This window comes from Neoarius graeffei, chromosome 9 (genome assembly GCF_027579695.1).
Source record: "Neoarius graeffei isolate fNeoGra1 chromosome 9, fNeoGra1.pri, whole genome shotgun sequence".
Classification (NCBI taxonomy): domain Eukaryota; kingdom Metazoa; phylum Chordata; class Actinopteri; order Siluriformes; family Ariidae; genus Neoarius; species Neoarius graeffei.
In genome coordinates, this window is record NC_083577.1 from 67,019,463 (window position 1) to 67,041,641 (window position 22,179).

Consider the following 22,179-nt stretch of genomic DNA (forward strand, 5'->3'; position numbering starts at 1 on the left):
TAAAAGCAACCTGTATCTGCTTACAGTGTGCCATTTTCCAAGTGGATGTTATTTCATAAAGCCAGTGCCAGTACCATTGACTGAACTGTTGTGGAAATGACTGACTTTTTTAAATTATACATATTGTACCTGATACAAATGATTGATTGCGATTATACTGGCATATCACACAGTTAGTAGCTCAAAGCCCATTAATAGGTTGCAGGGTTGTGTAATGCTATTGTTCTATCTCTAAAAGCTTGAGAAAAGCCATTGCTGGTTCTTTTCAACTCCTCAACTGTTGGAAAAAAAAATCTTGGGGGGGAAGTAATACTGCCATTCTGATTGCAGCCCCTAAAGCTACAGCATCTTAAAAATGTGCACAGTGTTATCCTGATATAAGTGCTGTATTCAAACTATTCATGTTGTAAACAAGTAAATACATCAGTGTTATTTGACTGTCCTAACTAGACTTGTAGAACTGTCCTGTTCGCCCGCACTCGGTGGTGCTGTGACACAGGGCATTTGCGTGTGCTTTCCCAGCCCCGGCGTATACGTGCCAATCTGGTGGAGACACATGGCAGCAGCAGGAAACAGCGACACACCAGGACGACACATGGCAGAGCCACAGCTAGCATGTAGCTGGGTGGCATGTAGAATGCATAGGCCTGGGAGGAGAAGGCAAAATTCCAGCCGAACACCAACGTGTGCATGACCGAGAGAGTCAAAGCAGTGTATCCGAGTCCAGACTTGTGAAAGAAAATGAGAAAATAAATATAAGTTTTCAAGTACCTATCCCCTTTACGTTTGCACTTTCTTTGCCTTAACTTTTTTAATTTGTTAAAAAAAAAAAGTCCTGTTGTACTCTGTGTATTTGTACAAGTACACTTGGAATTATAACTTGAGGTCTTTGAAATCTTTTTCGCTGCTTTACCTGCGCTATCTGCATACATGGGTTTGCATTGCCTACCTGAATGAAGGTGAACTCCCTCCATGTGAGGATGTTGCCCACTGAGGGGAGAGATGTGATAGCCAACAGGGAGAAGATGCCCAGACCTAACACTCCACTGGACACATAGAGATCAGTCCGCCAAACACCCTGTTCATCCCATGGCATCTCCACACCTGACTTCACCTGAGGTAGGTATACAAATAATAAAACAGCATATCCCAATATGGTTTATTCCTTTCACACTACAGCAATTTGCCAGTGATTACAATTAAATGAAAAGCATTTTATTTGAATGAACAACACATCATGCAGTTTTAATCTTTTATAGTTGCATAAATGACAAGTTGGTTCCTGTTATCACTTACAGCTGTAAACATCTCCTCATCCATCTCTCTTGAAGTAAATAAAACAAAATTATGCAGCTTTTGAAAGTGCAAAGTCTGCTGTCCTAAAGAGTCTTGTACTAAAGAAAAGTTATAAATGTTGCAAAGCAGGAGGCATGGTGGTGTAGTGGTTAGCACTGTCGTCTCACAGCAAGAAGGTTCTGGGTTTGAGCCCAGCGGCCGACGAGGGCCTTTCTGTGTGTAGTTTACATGTTCTCCCTCTGTCTGCATGGGTTTCCTCCGGGTGCTCCAGTTTTCACCACAGTCCAAAGGCATGCAGGTTAGGCTAATTGGTGGCTCTAAATTGACCGTAGGTGTGAATGTGAGTGTGAATGGTTGTTTGTCTCTATGTATCAGCCCTGTGATGATCTGTCAACTTGTCCAGGGTGTACCCCGCCTCTCGCCCATAGTCAGCTGGGATAGGCTCCAGCTTGCCTGTGACCCTGCACAGGATAAGCGGCTACGGATAATGGATGGTTGTTCCAAAGCACTGACACCTGATACTCCTCCCATGAATATAAACTAAACATCTTACAGAAAGCTACACAGTATCAATGATTTATATGTTTAATGTTTTTAATCTGTTTAAAATTCACCTCTGATTATTTGGAGTGTCGACCATACAAGTCTCATCTCATTATCTCTAGCCACTTTATCCTGTTCTACAGGGTCACAGGCAAGCTGGAGCCTATCTCAGCTGACTACGGGCGAAAGGCGGGGTACACCCTGGACAAGTCACCAGGTCATCACAGGGCTGACACATAGACAACCATTCACACTCACATTCACACCTACGGTCAATTTAGAGTCACCAGTTAACCTAACCTGCATGTCTTTGGACTGTGGGGGAAACCGGAGCACCCAGAGGAAACCCACGTGGACACGGGGAGAACATGCAAACTCCACACAGAAAGGCCCTCGCTGGCCATGGGGCTCGAACCCAGGACCTTCTTGCTGTGAGGCGACAGCGCTAACCACTACACCACCATGCCGCCCCGACCATACAAGTCACTGTTAATAAGCTGTAATTCAATGATAGTATATTAGAATGAGCACATTAAACATGTGAACCTGAATTACAACAGGAACTATTGTCAGAGCTGGTCCTGTTATTGAAAAGTAATCAACACCTTCTAACCAATTTCAGATTCGAGAATTCAGCAGTGCTGGAGTATAAAGTCAACACAAGCACAAGTCGTACCTGAAATACTGTATGTTCTGAATGAGGGAATCACTTTACATTTTTGCTTAAGTAGAACATAAATAAAATGTTTTTCCCTTTTATACATGGTTCAGTTTTTTCCTAAATAAAATGAAAAAATAATTTCTGAAACACTTAAAGAGAAATAAAGGTACTTTTAGTTGCTGTCACATTCTGATATTTATACTCCCATCTGACATTAGGAAGAGCCCAATAGTTTGTCAATTTCCTTAAAATTTGTATTTATATAAAGAAAGACTGCCTTTTGATTTCATAAAATTGGTGAAATTTAGTTCCCTCTGAAATTTGGTCATTGTGATATCTGTTTATTTCTGTAATATCTCACAAAATATCAAGCTATTCTGTAGCTGGGCAGTTATTTAATTTGAGGGGATTCCCAGGCAAATAATGTGCATGAAATCGCTCGCTTTGCGTAGTCAAGCAGACAGAGGAAGTCCGTGTGCGCATGCGCAGGTTTACATTTGACCGTGTACTGTCGGTTACATCATTCTGTCACTAAATGAACAGCTGATCACACCGAGGTGCTCGCTGTTCGCCAATATTTATTAGTTTGGTCCTGTGTTTCCTTTCCTTCTCAACATAACGTCTTTTCTTCTCGCTTTCCATTACTGTAGTTCATCTTTCACATTTAATTCGCACACTCAAGTCCTCCATTTTTCTCTCCTGTTTCAAATTTGTATTCCACAGTGCCTTGCGCGAACGAGAAAACCCACCATGTGATGCATGACGTAGTATCTTGAATTGGGTCGTTGTTCTATTTTTTTTTTTAAACTAATGAAATTGGAAGTCTGTGATTCGAATTCAGTAGCTTTCGGTCCACTAAACAAAAATAACTGGGCGTCAGGGAATTTTTTTTTATGACCTACACTTGCAAAATCTGAAAGGCAGTCTACCTTTAATATAGGATTAAGAAATTATTATATCTAGTTATTGTCATGTCTACAGCACTGTGCAAAAGTCTTAGCCACCCTATTTTTTCCATGCAAACTTTTTTATAGATTTCTATTTTATGACTTCTACATTATCGAGTCAGTACAAAAACATTTTAGAGTTCCAAACGTTCATTTTCCAGCACAAAATTAAATGTTACAGGAAAAAAAAAAAGTTTGTATCTGAGCAGCATATTATACAAGAGGCCACTTTTCAGATTAAAAAAGAAAACATCATGAAGGCTACTGGGTTTTGGTGCAAAATTAAGAAGGAGGTGTGACAAAGTGTCCAGAAGAACTGTGGCTGGTTCTGTAAGATGCTCAGTAAAACCTACAGCTCATCTCATCTCCTCTAGCCGCTTTATCCTGTTCTACAGGGTCGCAGGCAAGCTGGAGCCTATCCCAGCTGACTACGGGCGAAAGGCAGGGTACACCCTGGAGAAGTTGCCAGGTCATCACATAGACACAGACAGCCATTCACACTCACTTTAGAGTCACCAGTTAACCTAACCTGCATGTCTTTGGACTGTGGGGGAAACCAGAGCACCCAGAGGAAACCCACGCGGAGAACATGCAAACTCCGCACATAAAGGCCCTCGCCAGACCTTCTTGCTATGAGGCGACAGCATTAACCACTACACCACCGTGCCGCCCTGCTGAAACATTTCATTTCATTATTTTTAAGCTATTTCTTTACATGTGCCTAAGACTTTTGCACAGTACTGTCTGTCAGCACCTACCTCTAATATGAACCACAAACTGGCTTATGTTTCCTTCGATCCAGTCTGCCAGCAAATGCCAAGTCATGTCTCCTCCTAGTTCAGCTTATTTGTAGCTCGCCTGAACCATTTACTGTATCATGGTTTTGATTATTGCCTGGCCCATTTGTTTGTTAAATGAACCCCAAGTTTGCATATTGGCCTGAACAATCATCCACAGCATATGTAGTAAACTCTTAGGATTATTGTGCGCTCATTGGTTCTTCTGTTGTTCTTTTGGTAACTCTCTCTAAAATGTAAACATTTGTGTGAAAAGAGATGCCACAGATCAGTGGCAAAGCAGTGATCATGACATCGTGGTTAAGTTAGTTAAAACAATTTTTTCTCACTAAAAAGGATACAAATATAAAAATCAGTACCTGTTGGTAAGCAGCATTGATGAGCCTGTGTTGTGTGATGGTACGAAGTGGAAGGCAGAGACTGTACACTCCATGCAGAGCAGCACACAAGAAGCTCAATAGACCAAGCTGTTTCCTCCGGAGCAGCCAGGCATCCAGCCAGCAGGGGAATCGCTGGTACTTAGTGCCTCTCCACAGCTGCAGCCATGCTGCAAACAGCCCTGGCAGGTACACCAGTGCCAGGTTGACAAGTGCCACACATGGCAGGCTTTCATTCACTAGGTCAAAGACTAGGTGGTAAAAGGAGTTTTGTCCATAGGACAAGTATGGCAGAAGAATCCCACGAATAAATCCATAGCAGTAGAAGAAAAAGAAGAGCAGGAAGGTGGTGAGGACAGGGCCATGCCATGAAGGGAAGAGATGCAAGGGCTTTCTTTCAAGATTCTGTGCACAGCACAGGTGGCCAACATCTACTGGGAAGAAGCCCATGCGCCGGGCGAGCTGGGCTACCTCATGCTTTGCTTCTGTACTGTCACTGCACAGCAGCACCTAGAGTAGAGTCAGGTCAAAGGTCAGGGAATTTATAGGGCATTAAAATAGTTATACTCCTGCTGCAAGCCAGCATGCAAACCTTGATTTGACAATAGTACAATGTACTACAATAGATTACAGTATGATGTGTTATTATGGTACAATGCCAATAATCCATTTTTTTATAATGACAGTTTTTAATAACCATGCACAAAATATTAGTTGTAAATCTGATGCAATTTAGGGTTCGTTGTATATCTAACAAGTCTCAAAGAACAGCTTGACTTGTTTCAATTAGCTTATTTTTATTTAAGTTGTCTAAACCAGCCAGACATCTAGAAGACTGCTTCTCAGACATCCCTTCCATTGTACAAAAAAAAAAGTCTAATGCAATTATAGTGGTGCTTGAAAGTTTGTGAACCTTTTAGAATTTTCTATATTTCTGCATAAATATGACCTAAAACATCATCAGATTTTCACACAAGTCCTAAAAGTAGATAAAGAGAACCCAGTTAAACAAATGAGACAAAAATATTATATTTGGTCATTTATTTATTGAGGAAAATGATCCAATATTACATATCTGTGAGTGGCAAAAGTATGTGAACGTCTAGGATTAGCAGTTAATTTGAAGGTGAAATTAGAGTCAGGTGTTTTCAATCAATGGGATGACAACCAGGTGTGAGTGGGCATGAAGTGTATCATGGCACGAACAAAGGAGATTTCTGAGGACCTCAGAAAAAGCGTTTTTGATGCTCATCAGGCTGGAAAAGGTTACAAAACCATATCTAAAGAGTTTGGACTCCACCAATCCACAGTCAGACGGATTGTGTACAAATGGAGGAAATTCAAGACCATTGTTATCCTCCCCAGGAGTGGTTGACCAACAAAGATCACTCCAAGAGCAAGGCATGTAATAGTCGGCGAGGTCACAAAGGAACCCAGAGTAACTTCTAAGCAACTGAAGGCCTCTCTCACATTGGCTAATGTTAATGTTCATGAGTCCACCATCAGGAGAACACTGAACAACAATGGTGTGCATGGCAGGGTTGCAAGGAGAAATCCACTGCTCTCCAAAAAGAACATTGCTGCTCGTCTGCAGTTTGCTAAAGATCACATGGACAAGTCAGAAGGCTATTGGAAAAATGTTTTGTGGATAGATGAGACCAAACACCTGACTCTAATTTCACCTTCAAATTAACTGCTAATCCTAGACGTTCACATACTTTTGCCACTCACAGATATGTAATATTGGATCATTTTCCTCAATAAATAAATGACCAAGTATAATATTTTTGTCTCATTTGTTTAACTGGGTTCTCTTTATCTACTTTTAGGACTTTTGTAAAAATCTGATGATGTTTTAGGTCATATTTATGCAGAAATATAGAAAATTCTAAAGGGTTCACAAACTTTCAAGCACCAATATATAATCTTATAATTTTAGGACAGCTAACTTTTATCAGTACCACCTTGATTATGCACAATCGGCAAATATGATACGTTGTGCTTATTGAAATTGTGACAAAATTTCTACTTGTTTTTATGTTTGTTTTATAACAACTCTAAAAGTATTTAATAGTGATTTCCATTAGCATGTCATTAAAATGAATAGTAGTAATGTAAATAAAAATAACAATGAAGTAGCAGACCCCCTGGTTATATGTCTGGGAGTTTGCGTGCTTCATTTTTTTTTTTTTTATTAATCACATGCCTAGATCATCACTGACCTGCCGTCTACCATCCTGTGCACCAGTCTGCAGATTCCAAGCAGAAATTGTGTTAAAGCCTTTAACAACCACACTGTCTGGGAACATCTCGGCAAGCTGCTCTGCATTAGATGGTCTCTTGCTGTTCACCTGCAAAGCATTACTCACGTCCACGAGAATCTTTCCAGCTAGTGCTGATCTGAGGCGCAGCAGGGATGAATAGTGCTCAGGGAACATGGCCACAAAGACCAGCCTCTTGGCTTTTGCTACTGCTGCCTCCTGACTGTTCAGCTCCACTGCATCCAGAAAGAGACCAGGAGAGATGCGCTTCACACAGCGAGTCCCCACTGCCACATTAAACCCACATGCCACCAACCGCATAGCCAAGGAGCGTGAGAAGTCACCAGAACCCAGTATGGCCACAGTGGAAGAACTAGGAGTCATATGCACAGCATCAACTGTGTCCTCTTCATCCAAGAGAAGAGGGGCACTCATCTCATTCGACATGTTACTGTTCCTGTATGGGGAAATGCTTTAAAATGAAGTTCAATCAGTATTTTCTGCATTTACAATGTCTTGCAAAAGTATTCATCCCCCTTGGTGTTTGTCCTGTTTTGTTGCATTACAAGCTGGAATTAAAATGGATTTTGGGGGGGTTAGCATCATTTGATTCACACAACATGCCTACAATTTTAAAGGTGAAAAAAAATTTAATTGTGACAATAATTAAGAAGAAAAAACAGAAATCTGGAGTGTGCATAAGTATTCACCCCCTTTCGTATGAAACCCCTAAATAAGAGCTGGTCCAACCAATTCACTTCATAAGTCATGTAATTAATTGATTAAGATCCACCTGTGTGCAAAGTGTCACATGATCTGTCACATGATGTCTGTACAAATCAACCTGTTCTGGAAGGACCCTGACTCTGCAACATTACTAAGCAAGCAACATGAAACCCAAGAAGCATTCCCAACAGGTCAAAGTTGTGGAGAAATATAGATCAGGGTTGGGTTATAAAAATTATCCCAAACTTTGAACATCCCACAGAGCACCATTAAATCCATTATAGCAAAATGGAAAGGCAAGGCAAGGCAAGTTTATTTATATAGCACATTTCATACACAGTGGCAGTTCAGTGTGCTTTACAGAAGTAAAAGCAAAACAGTAAACAATAGAAAATAAAATTACATAAAATAAATGGGGAAGAAAAATAATAAGAATTAAACAATAGTAGGAATAAAATAATAAAATGAAGTAAAAGTTCAGTAAAAAAAAACAGCAGAATAAAATAGAATAAAAGTTATAAAGGCTAAAGTTTAAAACATGCTTTTAAACAGGAAAGAATATGTAACCACTACAAACCTGACAAGAGAAGGCCACCCACCAAAACTCACAGACTGGGAAAGGAGGGCATTAATCAAAGATGCAACAAAGCTACCAAAGATAACACTGAAGGAGCTATAAAGATCCACAGCGGAGATTGGACCACATAGGACCACTTTAAGCTGTACACTCCACAGAGTGGGGCTTTATGGAAGAGTGGCCAGAAAAAAGTCATTGCTTAAGAAAACATGTTTGGAGTTTGCCCAACAGCATGTGGCAGACTCCCCAAACACATGGAAGAAGATTCTCTGGTCAAATGAGACTAATTTTTTTTTTTTTTGGCCATTATGGGAAATGCTATGTGTGGCGCAAACCCAACACCCTGAGAACACCATTCCTACAGTGAAGCATGGTGCTGGCAGCATCATGCTGTGGGGATATTTTTCATCTGCCGGGACAGGAAAGCTGATCAGGATTGAAGGAAAGATGGATGGCACTAAATACAGAGCAATTCTGGAGGCAAGGACAAGCCTGTTTGAGTCAGCCAGAGGTTTGAGACTGGGACAAAGGTTCACGTTCCAGCAGGAAAATGACCCTAAACGTACTGCTAAAGCTACACTGGAGTGATTTAAAGGGAAACATTGGAATGTCTTGGAATGGCCGAGTCAAAGCCCAGACCTCAATCCAATTGAGAATTTGTGGCATCACTTGAAGATTGCTGTACACCAATGCAACCTATCTAACTTGAAGGAGTTGGAACAATTTTGCCTTGAGGAATGGGCAAAAATCCCAGTGTCTAGATGTGCTAAGCTAATAGAGACATACTCCCCAAGATACTTGCAGCTGTAATTGCAGCAAAAGGTGGCTCTACAAAGTATTGACTTTGGGGAGGTGAATACCTATGCACACTCCAGATTTCTGGTTTTTTTTCATCTTAATTATTGTTCGTGTCACAATAACACAACAATTTTTACCTTTAAAGTTGTAAGCATGTTATGTAAATCAAATGGTACTAACCCCCCAAAAAATCCATTTTAATTCTAGCTTGCAATGTGACAAAACCGGACAAACACCAAGGGGAATGAATACTTTTGCAAGGCACTATAAATTGATACCTAAAATCTTTGTTCTGTCAGTGAAAGACATGTCACATAAACATATAACATCCAGTGACAGTAAATGCTTCCAGTGATTATACCAGTACACTCTTCCAGGATTCCAGGATCAGACTACATGATATTTTTGTCTTTCATGAGTCACCATGTCAGATTAGACAATCATAGTGCCATAAACTCTTGCCATTCGTTCTTCCCAGAGGGGCAAGCAAAAAAACAAAACAAAACAAAACTGGAACTTCAGGGTTCTAGATTTACATTTTGCAAAAACAATAGCTATTACATAAACTGGCTCCACCATGAGGCCACCATAACAGAGTGCACATGAAATGGATGTTGAAAACAAGTCTGCACTCAAGAAGAAAGATGTAAAATAGCTATTGAGAACTTACTCTCAGAAATAAAGGTAGCAAACTACTGTCTCTGTCTCTGGGGTGGTACCATCAAGGATAGTACCATCTTCTGAACCTTATGTATCTTTCACCTGGGAAAGTGTGTGGAGTGTACATTAATGAACTTTTAGAATAATGCTTTAAAGGTACAGTTAGGTCCATATATATTTGGACACTGACACAATTTTTTTTTTTTTACCTGTTTACTGAAACATATTCAAGTTATAGTTATATAATGGACATGGACATAAAGTCCAGACTTTCAGCTTTCATTTGAGGGTATCCACATTAAAATTGGATGAAGGGTTTAGGAGTTTCAGCTCCTTAACCTGTGCCACCTCGTTTTTAAAGGGACCAAAAGTAATTGAACAATTGACTCAAAGGCTATTTCATGGGCAGGTGTGGGCAATTCCTTCGTTATGTCATTCTCAATTAAGCAGATAAAAGGCCTGGAGTTGATCTGATGTGTGGTGCTTGCATTTGGAAGATTTTGCTGTGAAGAAAACATGCGGTCAAAGGAGCTCTCCATGCAGGTGAAACAAGCCATCCTTAAGCTGCGAAAACAGAAAAAACCCATCCAAGAAATTGCTACAATATTAGGAGTGGCAAAATCTACAGTTTGGTACATCCTGAGAAAGAAAGAAAGCACTGGTGAACTCATCATTGCAAAAAGACCTGGACGCCCACAGAAGACAACAGTGGTGGATGATCGCAGAATAATTTCCATGGTGAAGAGAAACCCCTTCACAACAGCCAACCAAGTGAACAACACTCTTCAGGAGGTAGGCGTATCAATATCCAAATCTACCATAAAGAGAAGACTGCATGAAAGTAAATACAGAGGGTTCACTGCACAGTGCAAGCCACTCATAAGCCTCAAGAATAAAAAGGCTAGATTGGACTCTGCTAAAAAAACATCTAAAAAAGCCAGCACAGTTCTGGAAGAACATTCTTTGGACAGATGAAACCAAGATCAACCTCTACCAGAATGATGGAAATAAAAAAGTATGGCGAAGGCGTGGTACAGCTCATGATCCAAAGCATACCACATCATCTGTAAAACACGGCGGAGGCAGTGTGATGGCTTGGGCATGCATGGCTGTCAGTGGCACTGGGTCACTAGTGTTTATTGATGATGTGACACAGGACAGAAGCAGCCGGATGAATTCTGAGGTATTCAGAGACATACTGTGTGCTCAAATCCAGCCAAATGCAGCCAAACTGATTGGTCGGCGTTTCATAATACAGATGGACAATGACCCAAAACATAAAGCCAAAGCAACCCAGGAGTTTATTAAAGCAAAGAAGTGGAATATTCTTGAATGGCCAAGTCAGTCACCTGATCTCAACCCAATTGAGCATGCATTTCACTTGTTAAAGACTAAACTTCAGACAGAAAGGCCCACAAACAAACAACAACTGAAAACCGGTGCAGTAAAGGCCTGGCAGAGCATTAAAAAGGAGGAAACACAGCATCTGGTGATGTCCATGAGTTCAAGACTTCAGGCAGTCATTGCCAACAAAGGGTTTTCAACCAAGTATTAGAAATGAACATTTTATTTACAATTATTTAATTTGTCCAATTACTTTTGAACCCCTGAAATGAAGGGATTGTGTTTAAAAAATGCTTTAGTTCCTCACATTTTTATGCAATCATTTTGTTCAACCCACTGAATTAAAGCTGAAAGTCTGAACTTCAACTGCATCTGAATTGTTTTGTTCAAATTTCATTGTGGTAATGTACAGAACCAAAATTAGAAAAATGTTGTCTCTGTCCAAATATTTATGGACCTAACTGTACATGCATGGTCCTTAAGATCAATTCCCTTAAATATTTTCAAAGGGACTCTATATTCACATTTCAAGGTGAAAGATAGCCTATCCTGCCATGTCTAACTTTCATCCTGTGTCTTCAGGAATTTATGTATTTTATGTCAAAACATATTTATCATCATTAAGATGAGTTATGAAATAACTTATTTGAAGTGGACAGGATTAGAACCATCTGATGAAATCCAGAATCACAGTTAAGTTTCATTTCTCCTCTAACAGGAGGATAGAAAGCAGTGCACTCATGAAGCATATGCCATTGATGAAACACAGAACTGGGCACGAATTACAATCTGCCTGACAATCTGTTTACATGAAAAAGTCCATGTGACTAACAAAATAGAATTATTCAAAGAACGTTATGCATTCTTTCACTCACTTCATGCGCTGAGCAGCTCCCAGAATGTCTCTGCCCTCTGTCCTGTGTGTGTGGGTGGGTGTGTATATGGGTGTGTGGGTCCTATCGCCTGCCTGTGTGTTCATGATATCAAACATGCTGAACAGCCTTTATCAGATTACTGCAGGCCCAGCAAGTAAAACTACTGTACAGATACTATACTTAACATTACAGGTATTTAGTAGACGCTCTTATCCAGAGCGAAGTACAACAAGACCCTGATGTACCCATAGCAGTGGGCAGCCTGGGGAGCAATTGGGGGTTAGGTGCCTTGGTCAAGGGCACTTCAGCCATTCCTGCTGGTGCAGGGAATCAAACCGGTCCCAAAGCTGCTTCTCTAACCTTTAGGCCATGGCTTCTGCCGGGCCGTTAACAGAACACACACACTTAGAGTATCCTTATACATGTCATCTTGATAGAGTTACTTTTACAACTGTAAATAAATGTTATAATCATCCATTTCTCTATTAATTAGAAATGCCAGGTTTGCAAGCACAATGACCAGTTTGCAAGGTTTTGTCTAGAGATAATGATTTTGACATGTAAGCTTGGTTTAATAATGGAATAAAAGAATAAATAATTACTTAAATTTGGCCAAAATTGAAGGTTGTTTACTGTAATTCTTCCTGTCAATTAATATTGTGACTTTTAGTATTTAAAAATAATTTAAATTATCTAAATTTATACACAGTTAAGTATTAATATATACTAATTTATGGACCTTGTAATAAAGTGACTTGGACTGTTAATGTGTCAACATTGTTAATAATCTCAGAAAGTTAACAAATTTTAGGAATAGTAAATATGCTAGACAAAGACTCAGATTCCATTTTGTCATACAATTATTCAATCTATTTACCAAGCTGTGGCAGCGGGGGCGTGGTCAAGCGCCGGTCTGTGACAGGAGGGCGGAGTCAGGGAAGGTAAGTGGCAGAATCACTACACCTGATGTCAATTAACCTGTGTTTGTGTGTCTTCCCAGTGACCGCGCCCTATATAAAGAGAGAGAGAGCAGAGGAAGGCAGCTCTCTCCTGAACCAGCCAACTTGTGTGTTCTGTGTGACTGGGAGTATATTTGTGTCTGAAAAGAACAAATAAATTGAATTATGGAACTTTATTCTGGCCTGCCGTCTTTCTGTGCTCCTCCTACGAACTGCCACAGTGGTGCTGAAACCCGGGACGGAGCACAGGAAAAGAACAGCCCCATGGAGTCCTCCCCCTTTGCAGACCTGGTCCACGCCCTCACCACAGCCCAGCAAAGCCAGCACCAGGTGCTAGTCACTCTTCGGAAGGAGCAAGAGCGCCGGTTCGAGGCCCTGGTGCTGGCGCAGCAGGAGGATCGTCAGGCGTTCCAGCACCTCCTCGCGTCGGCAGGGTCCACCATCTCCACCGCCGCGGGCCCTTCTTCCCTCACCCTAGCCAAGATGGGCCTGCAGGACGACCCCGAGGCCTTCCTCACGCTCTTCGAGCAAACAGCAGAGGCCTCGGGCTGGCCGGTGGAACAGCGAGCGGTGCGCCTCCTCCCCCTGCTAATGGGCGAGGCGCAGCTGGCTGCACTACAGCTCCCCGCCGACCGCCGGCTGGCCTACGCGGACCTTTGCCGGGCCATTCTCCAGCGGGTGGGGTGCACCCCCGAACAACAGTGACAGCGCTTCCACGCTCTGCAGCTGGAGGAAGTCGGCCGGCCATTCGCGTTTGGCCAGCAGCTCCGGGACGCCTGCTGGCGGTGGTTGAGGGCCAACAACTGCGACGCCGAGGGAATCCTCGATCAGGTGGTGCTGGAGCAGTTCATCAGCCGCCTGCCAGAGGGAACCGCGGCGTGGGTTCAGTGCCACCGCACGGCGTCGCTGGATCAGGCCATCGAGTTGGCGGAGGACCATTTGGCGGCTGTTCCGACGGCAGGACAGCGGACATCCTCTTCTATCCTCTCTCTCTCTCCCCCTCTCTCCTCCTGTGTCTCGTCCTCGCCCCGTTCCCCCCCGTTCCACCCCAGCCGGTCCGTCGCACCTGCGGTGCCCTCCCATTTTTCCCTTCTGTGTCTGTCTCTTCCCCCCCTCAGGTGAGTGAGCCCCAGGGCGCCGGTGCAGAGAGGAAGCCCGGGCCCGCTTGCTGGCGCTGCGGGGAGCTGGGCCACCTCCAACAGCAATGTTCGGCAATGGAAGTGGGCACGGTGGTTCGGATCCCTGACGCGCCAGGAGCTGCCCTCGATCGGGCCGGAGCGTATCGCATACCGGTGAGTATCCAAGGGGATACATATCAGGCGTTGGTGGATTCTGGTTGTAATCAGACCTCAATTCACCAAAGCCTGGTGCAAGGCGAGGCATTGGGGGAAGCACAGGGGGTGAAGGTGTTGTGTGTGCACGGGGATGTTCACCGCTACCCGTTGGTGTCGGTCCACATTTTTTTCCAAGGGGAAAAATTTATAGTAAAGGCGGCGGTTAATCCTTGCCTCACCCACTTGATTATTTTGGAGACTGATTGGCTGGGATTTGGGGAGTTGATGAGCCATCTAGTGAAGAGTGGGTCCTGCCATAGGTCAGCAGGGGGAGGTCCCGGTGTCACTTTGGCGGGAGCAGCTGTCACAGAGCCATCTACGTCATCTCCGCATCAGAGTGAGAAGCCACAGGCTCCTCCTCCCTCTCTCGGGGAATCCCTTGCAGATTTCCCATTAGATCAGTTGCGAGACGAGACTCTGCGGCATGCGTTTGACCAAGTGATAGTAATCGATGGTCAAACGCTCCCGCCGAACGCCACCCCGTCCTTCCCCTATTTTTCTATTATGAAAGATAGATTATACCGAGTGACGCAGGACACTCAGACGAAAGAGAAAATCACACAGCTTTTGATTCCAAAAAGCCACCGGGAATTGGTATTCCAGGCGGCTCACTTTAATCCCATGGCTGGACACTTAGGGCAGGATAAGACACTAGCCTGAATAATGGCCCAATTCTATTGGCCGGGGATTCGCGGCGATGTCCATAGGTGGTGTACGGCATGCCGCAAATGACAGTTAGTAAATCCAGTGGCCATTCCAAAAGTGCCTTTGCGCCACCACCATTAATCGAGACCCCGTTCAAAAGAATTGGGATGGATCTCGTCGGGCCATTAGATCGGTCAACACGAGGGTACCACTTTATATTAGTTCTGGTGGACTATGCAACGCGATACCCGGAAGCGGTGCCTCTTCGCAATATCTCAGCATGCAGTATTGCGGAGGCACTCTTCCGCGTCATCTCCCGAGTTGGAATCCCGAAAGAGATTCTGACTGACCAAGGCACCTCGTTTATGTCACGAACACTGAGCGAACTGTATGGGCTATTAGATATTAAGCCGATCCGCACCAGCGTTTATCACCCACAAACGGACGGTTTAGTTGAACGGTTCAATTGCACCCTCAAGAATATAATTAAAAAATTCATAAGTGAGGACACACGTAACTGGGATAAATGGCTCGAACCCTTGTTATTTGCAGTGCGAGAGGTTCCCCAAGCCTCCACGGGGTTCTCCCAGTTTGAATTGTTATACGAGCGTAAGCCGCGTGGCATTTTAGATGTGCTGTGAGAAAATTGGGAGGAGGGACCTTCACCAAGTAAAAATGAAATTCAATACGTTATTGACCTGTGCGCAAAACTCCACACACTCACCCACCTAACCCAGGAGAATTTGCGGCAGACCCAAGAATGGCAAACCTGCCTGTACGACAGGGGTACGCCCCTTAGGGAGTTCACACTGGGAGATAAAGTACTCGTACTGTTGCCCACATTGAGCTCCAAATTGATCGCCAAGTGGCAAGGACCCTTTGAGGTCACACGGCGAGTCGGGGACATCAACTATGAGGTGAGGCGAACGGACAGGGGTGGGGCGCTACAGATTTACCACCTCAATCTACTTAAACTCTGGAACGAGGAGGTCTCCGTAGCGTTGGTGTCGGTGGTTCCAGAGAAGGCGGAGCTGGGGCCCGAGGTTCAAAAGGGCGCATTGGCATCGCATACCTCTCCAGTCCCCTGTGGAGACCACCTCTCCCCGACCCAACTCGCAGAGGTCGCCCAGTTGCAGACCGAGTTTTCGGACATGTTCTCGCCCCTGCCCGGCTGCACCGACCTCATAGAGCACCACATTGAGATGCCCCCGGGGGTGGTAGTGCGTAGCTGCCCTTACAGGCTACCTGAACACAAGAAAAAAGTGGTTCGGGAAGAACTCGAGGCCATGCTCGAGATGGGCATCGTCGAGGAGTCCCACAGTGACTGGAGCAGCCCAGTGGTCTTGGTTCCCAAGGCCGACGGGTCGGTCTGGTTCTGTGTGGACTACAGAAAAGTCAACCCGGTGTCTAAATTCGACGCGTACCCAATGCCTCGTATTGATGAATTGCTCGATCGGCTAGGCACAGCTCGCTTTTACTCGACGCTGGATTTGACAAAGGGTTATTGGCAGATCCCCTTGACTCCATTATCCCGGGAAAAAACGGCCTTTTCCACACTGTTCGGCTTACACCAGTTTGTCACACTTCCTTTTGGGCTGTTTGAGGTGCCCGCTATGTTTCAGCAGCTGATGGACAGGGTCCTCCACCCCCACGCCACCTATGCGGCCACATACCTCGACGATATCATTATTTATAGTAATGACTGGCAGCGGCACTTACAACACCTGAGGGCCGTCCTTAAGTCGCTGAGGCGAGCGGGTCTCACAGCCAACCCAAAGAAGTGTGCGATTGGGCGGGTGGAAGTACGGTATCTGGGCTTCCACTTGGGCAATGGGCAGGTGCGTCCCCAAATTAACAAGACAGCAGCAATTGCGGCCTGCCCGAGGCCCAAGACCAAAAAGGGGGTTAGACAGTTCCTGGGGCTGGCTACTATCGTAGGTTTATACATAATTATTCGGACGTCACCAGCCTGCTGACTGATCTCACTAAAAAGGGGGCACCAGATCCGGTCCAGTGGATGGAGCAATGCCAGCGGGCTTTCTCTGAGGTAAAGGCTGCACTGTGCGGGGGGCCACTATTACACTCCCCTGACTTTTCTCTCCCTTTTATGTTACAGACGGATGCATTGGACAGAGGGCTGGGGGCCGTGTTGTCCCAGGAGGTGGAGGGGGAGGATCGTCCCGTGCTGTACATCAGCAGAAAGCTGTGGGTACGCGAAGGGCGCTACAGCACGATAGAAAAGGAGTGCCTCGCGATCAAGTGGGCGGTCCTCGCCCTCCGCTACTACCTGCTGGGATGCCCTTTCACCCTCTGTTCGGACCACGCGCCCCTCCAGTGGCTCCACCACATGAAGGATGCCAACGCACGGATCACCCGTTGGTATCTGGCTCTCCAGCCCTTTAATTTCAAGGTGATCCACAGGCCGGGGGCGCAGATGGTTGTGGCGGACTTTCTCTCCCATCAAGGGGGGGGGGGGGGGGGGGAGTTGGCTGCCGGCCGGACGGCTGCCCGGCCTGAGTCGGGCAGTGGGGGTATGTGGCAGCGGGGGCGTGGTCAAGCGCCGGTCTGTGACAGGAGGGCGGAGTCAGGGAAGGTAAGTGGCAGAATCACTACACCTGATGTCAATTAACCTGTGTTTGTGTGTCTTCCCAGTGACCGCGGCCTATATAAAGAGAGAGAGAGCAGAGGAAGGCAGCTCTCTCCTGAACCAGCCAACTTGTGTGTTCTGTGTGACTGGGAGTATATTTGTGTCTGAAAAGAACAAATAAATTGAATTATGGAACTTTATTCTGGCCTGCCGTCTTTCTGTGCTCCTCCCCCTCCTACGAACTGCCACACAAGCATAAAACATTTTTAACAGTTTGTGTGTGTGTGTGCGTGCGTGCTATAACCATAAGGCTCATGAGAGTTGTTTTGGATGATATAATTTAATCAAGTAAAATAATGCCAAATGAAATGTTCTATTTATTTATTTATTTATTTATTTATTTGAGTGCACAAGAGAGGGTTTAGGTCTCTGGATGATCTGGAGAGGAATAGTAAAAATGCTAGACAAAGACTCAGATTCCATTTTATTGTACAATTATTCAATCTATTTACCATGTATGAAACATTTTTAACAGGTTGTGCATGTGTGTGTGTGTGTGCGTGCTATAACCATAAGGATCCTGAGAGTTGTTTTGGGTGATATAATCAAGTAAAATTTTGCCAAATGAATGTTCTTTCTTTCTTTCTTTCTTTCTTTCTTTCTTTCTTTCTTTCTATCTATTTGTGCACAAGAGAGGGTTTAGGATCCTAGATGATCTGGAGAGATTGTGTAAAGAGGAATAGTCTCAGATGCCCTGCTCTGTATCTCCAACCTTAATAAAACGTTATCGGAGAAGACTCAGTGCTGTTTTACTGGCAAAAGGAGGTTGTACAAAGTATTAAATGCAGGGGTGCCAATAATAGTGGCATGCGTGTTTGTTTTTTTATTGAAAATAATTATTTCTTGATGAGGGATTTGTTTTTCTCTGAATAAATTTATTTTAGTTAAAGTTTGGATTTTTCTTTTTTTCAGTGTGAGATTTATACCTTAAATGAAATATGCAGAACCATGGCCTCACTTTCGTTTAAAAATGCCTTGAGACCTCAAGAATGGCACAGAAATAGTTTGAAGCGTTAATAATAAATCTAATATAGTAATTTTTATGATTAAAGTGATTTTATATAGGTAGCGGTCTGAGTGAATGACCTTGACGTCTGTAACGTCACAGCAGGAAGTCTATCGGTCTCATCACCATTTCCACTATACTAAAACACTGAGCTGACTGCAACTCCGATCCTCCATTTTGAGCTAATTTATTGCCATGTAGATGTGTTGCTGGCCAGTGCAGCAACACGACAGAAGGTGGATTTACGTTGCATTCACAGCCCAAGAATGTTCAAACTGCAAAGATTTGGATGTGTTTTGTGAGAAGTTCACAGGCCCATTGGGCGGCTACAAAGTGGTCTCTCCTCTGCTCTGCACATTTTACTGAGGACTCATACAAAACCTCTGATCTGTTGAGGAGCGTTGGCTATAAGCCCGTATTGAAAGAGGGTGCAGTACCAACAATTAAATAAAACTACAAAAAAAGGAAAGTTTTTTTTTAAAGGAAAGTAAGTTCAGTTGCATCAGTTCTCCCGGAGTGTGAGCTGAGGGTTGTTGGTAAAACCCAGGATGGAACGGGACGTGACATATTATCGCTTGGGCCGTGACCTCCCCGCGGTTGTTGCTAAAACCGGTGATGTCCTGTCCTGGGTTTTAGTAATTGCCTGAGCCAAGCAGTAATGGCAGAGTACTCACTATGGAGAAAATGGAGAATGAGTGGAGCAGCTGTCTGATTTCTGCACTAGATATTAGTCATCTCGCCCTTACATGGAAGAAGTGGATGAACAGAGAACTGAATGAACAACTGAAAGTCAGATTGTTTCAAAACAATCAGCCACAAGATCGGCCTTCAAGATGTGAGAACACAGACGGGTAAGCGCCGACTCTCATTCAGATACAAAATAACAAAAATAACACGTTGTTTACCTGCATTTAGATTAATACATGTAACTTGTATTGTGTGTTTAAGTTACTGGTATAAGATTATTTAATTTGCTTCAGAATGTGCTTGTGGGGCGGCACGGTGGTGTAGTGGTTAGCGCTGTCGCCTCACAGCAAGAAGGTCCAGGTTCGAGCCCCATGGCCGGTGAGGGCCTTTCTGTGCGGAGTTTACATGTTCTCCCCGTGTCTGTGTGGGTTTCCTCTGGGTGCTCCGGTTTACCCCACAGTCCAAAGACATGCAGGTTAGGTTAACTGGTGACTCTAAATTGACCGTAGGTGTGAATGGTTGTCTGTGTCTATGTGTCAGCCCTGTGATGACCTGGCGACTTGTCCAGGGTGTACCCTGTCTTTTGCCCATAGTCAGCTGGGATAGGCTCCAGCTTGCCTGCGACCCTGTAGAACAGGAAAAAGCGGCTAGAGATGATGAGATGTGATTGTCTCAGTTCATCTTATTATTTAATTAGCCTTTTACGTTTTATCAGTGAAAATGCATGCATGTACATTGTATAAGTTATAACACTCATCCTGTTTTAATGAGAGTCAACACACAATCAGTGAAGTCAAATCAGTCTTAGTTGAGCAAGTCGGTAACGGTATTTCTTACTTTCACCATAAAAGTTTATTTATATGACTTTGGTCTATAGCCGTCAAAGGCCTCGGCCTTAAAACTGGGACCGCTGTGACGTCATGCACTCAGGGCTGGCTGGCTCAGCGGGGCAGCTTGAATGCCAACTTTGCGGTCAATTTTCTCATCTCATCTCATTATCTCTAGCCGCTTTATCCTGTTCTGCAGGGTCGCAGGCAAGCTGGAGCCTATCCCAGCTGAATACGGGCGAAAGGCGGGGTACACCCTGGACAAGTCGCCAGGTCATCACAGGGCTGACACATAGACACAGACAACCATTCACACTCACATTCACACCTACGGTTAATTTAGTCACCAGTTAACCTAACCTGCATGTCTTTGGACTGTGGGGGAAACTGGAGCACCCGGAGGAAACCCACGCGGACACAGGGAGAACATGCAAACTCCACACAGAAAGGCCCTCGTCGTGGTCGATTTTAACTCTCAAAAATATTTTTTTTTAATTCTCATTTATGCAGCATACAAGAGTCGAGGATGGAGATACTATCCACTCAGATATTTATTTTGAAATAAAGGGTCTGCGTATCTGCTTTAACGCTCTTTTTTCGTGGAAACATGACCCGCGTGGCGTTCCATACGAGAGGTTGTGGCGGATTGGGGAGGAAGAGAAGCAAGACGCTGGAGAACATCTTTACGGATGTAAGGTAACAGGCATGAGGAGTGAATCTAAAGACTTGTTAAGCGATGAGGCGGTTGGAGACTCATCTGGTCCAGCAGTCGGGTCTGAGAACAGGGCGGGGTGTTTGTCCGTTATGGGAATGTTAGTGTTCGGTGTCGGTGGGCTGCTGTCTGTTCTGGCTGCAGGACCACTGCACGCTCACTGCTCAGTCACGTGGTAGGTATGAGCTAATAACCTGCTGCACACAGCCACAGCTTGAAAACACTCACAGGTACTGAAATCATCTCCTCCTCAACCACCATATTGTGTAGTAGGAGGGTTGTTTTACAATCAGGGTACGCAAGCTAAAAATCACATTTAACACTTATGATCTTCAATATCAAAAGGCTTGACTAAATAAACTTGGTTGTTTATTGTAGCCCTGTGATGGCTCTATTTACCATGCAAAAAAAAATTTGGTGATAATGTTATTTTTGGTGAATGTATGGCAATATATGTCATATTTAGCAAAATTACTCGTGTCATTTAGAAAAAGTGGTTTTTTTGACCACAGGTAACTCCAAAAGGGATGCACTTACATCATACCATAAAACAAATATTTGGTTCCATATCATTGGAAACATAGTTAAGTTTTGCCAGTAAGTTTTCAGACTATTTTGATCAAATTAGTATGTAATTGTGTCAAAAAAAATGTCCTCTCGGAGACAGCTAATTTTTCAATATAAAATAAATAACATATCTAAAATGATTATTTTCATCCTAAAATGTGGTCAAGATATTGGGACATAAATATTAGAGACAACTAACACAAAGCTTACAGCCTTATATTTAAAAGCACTATGGAAGTAGCGGATTCTGAATTGTCAAAAAAAAAAATGTCCTCTCCGAGAATCACTTCATTTGTTTCTCCCAGCCCTGCTTAAAGCTACACTTAATCTTCTTTATCTTATAGCAGATTACACAAAACTACCATACACATATGTCAAAAAATTACCTGAAATCTGTTCTTTAACTTGTCCTTCACTTAAAAACTGGTACAAGAACCAGTTTGAATCAATTTGAATTTTGGACCCCTGTGATACAAACTTTGTACCCTGATTGTAAAACAACCCAGGAATGAGATAATAATAATAATAATAATAATAATTTATTATTATTATTATTATTATTATTATTATTATTATTACTACACAGAGTCTCGGAACAGTGTTAGTGTGGTAAAATAAACTGGAGTATGTATGCACATGAAACATGTGAAGGGTTGCACTGAGCTATAAGCCATTTATGCCATTCAATTATCAGCTTAATAATAAATAAATCTGTAAAATAATGTAGTCGTCCTGATCTTATGTCTTGAATATAATTTGAGACCGTACAAAAATATAAGCCCGTGGCTTCTTTTTGAATACTGTCTCACCATTAGAGATGCATTACATTTGAATTACATTTAATTTTAATTAAAATTACCAATTAATTGATTAATATTAGAAATTATAGATATATGTAAAAATATATGTGTATATATACAACCCCGATTCCAA

At 43.5% G+C, this 22,179-nt stretch overlaps 1 protein-coding gene across 1 annotated transcript; it reads right to left on the reverse strand.

The window, feature by feature from the left end:
• Positions 1-33: 33 nt before the first annotated feature.
• Positions 34-11,892, reverse strand: steap3 (STEAP family member 3, metalloreductase). Its single transcript, XM_060928820.1, has 5 exons — positions 11,863-11,892; positions 6,844-7,339; positions 4,604-5,131; positions 950-1,114; positions 34-728 (listed from the first exon to the last, which is right to left on the reverse strand). Exons 1-5 carry the CDS (start codon positions 11,865-11,867, stop codon positions 447-449), a joined length of 1,476 nt encoding a protein of 491 aa, XP_060784803.1. The 5' UTR covers positions 11,868-11,892; the 3' UTR covers positions 34-446.
• Between the last annotated feature and the right edge of the window lie 10,287 nt (positions 11,893-22,179).

Excerpts from the sequence above, each read along its gene's own strand:
- steap3 (XM_060928820.1), bottom strand. Across the intron at positions 5,132-6,843 it reads CACAGGATGGTAGACGGCAG|GTGCTGCTGTGCAGTGACAG; the intron begins GTCAGTGATGAT and ends ACTCTACTCTAG. Across the intron at positions 1,115-4,603 it reads TCAATGCTGCTTACCAACAG|GTGAAGTCAGGTGTGGAGAT; the intron begins GTACTGATTTTT and ends TACCTACCTCAG.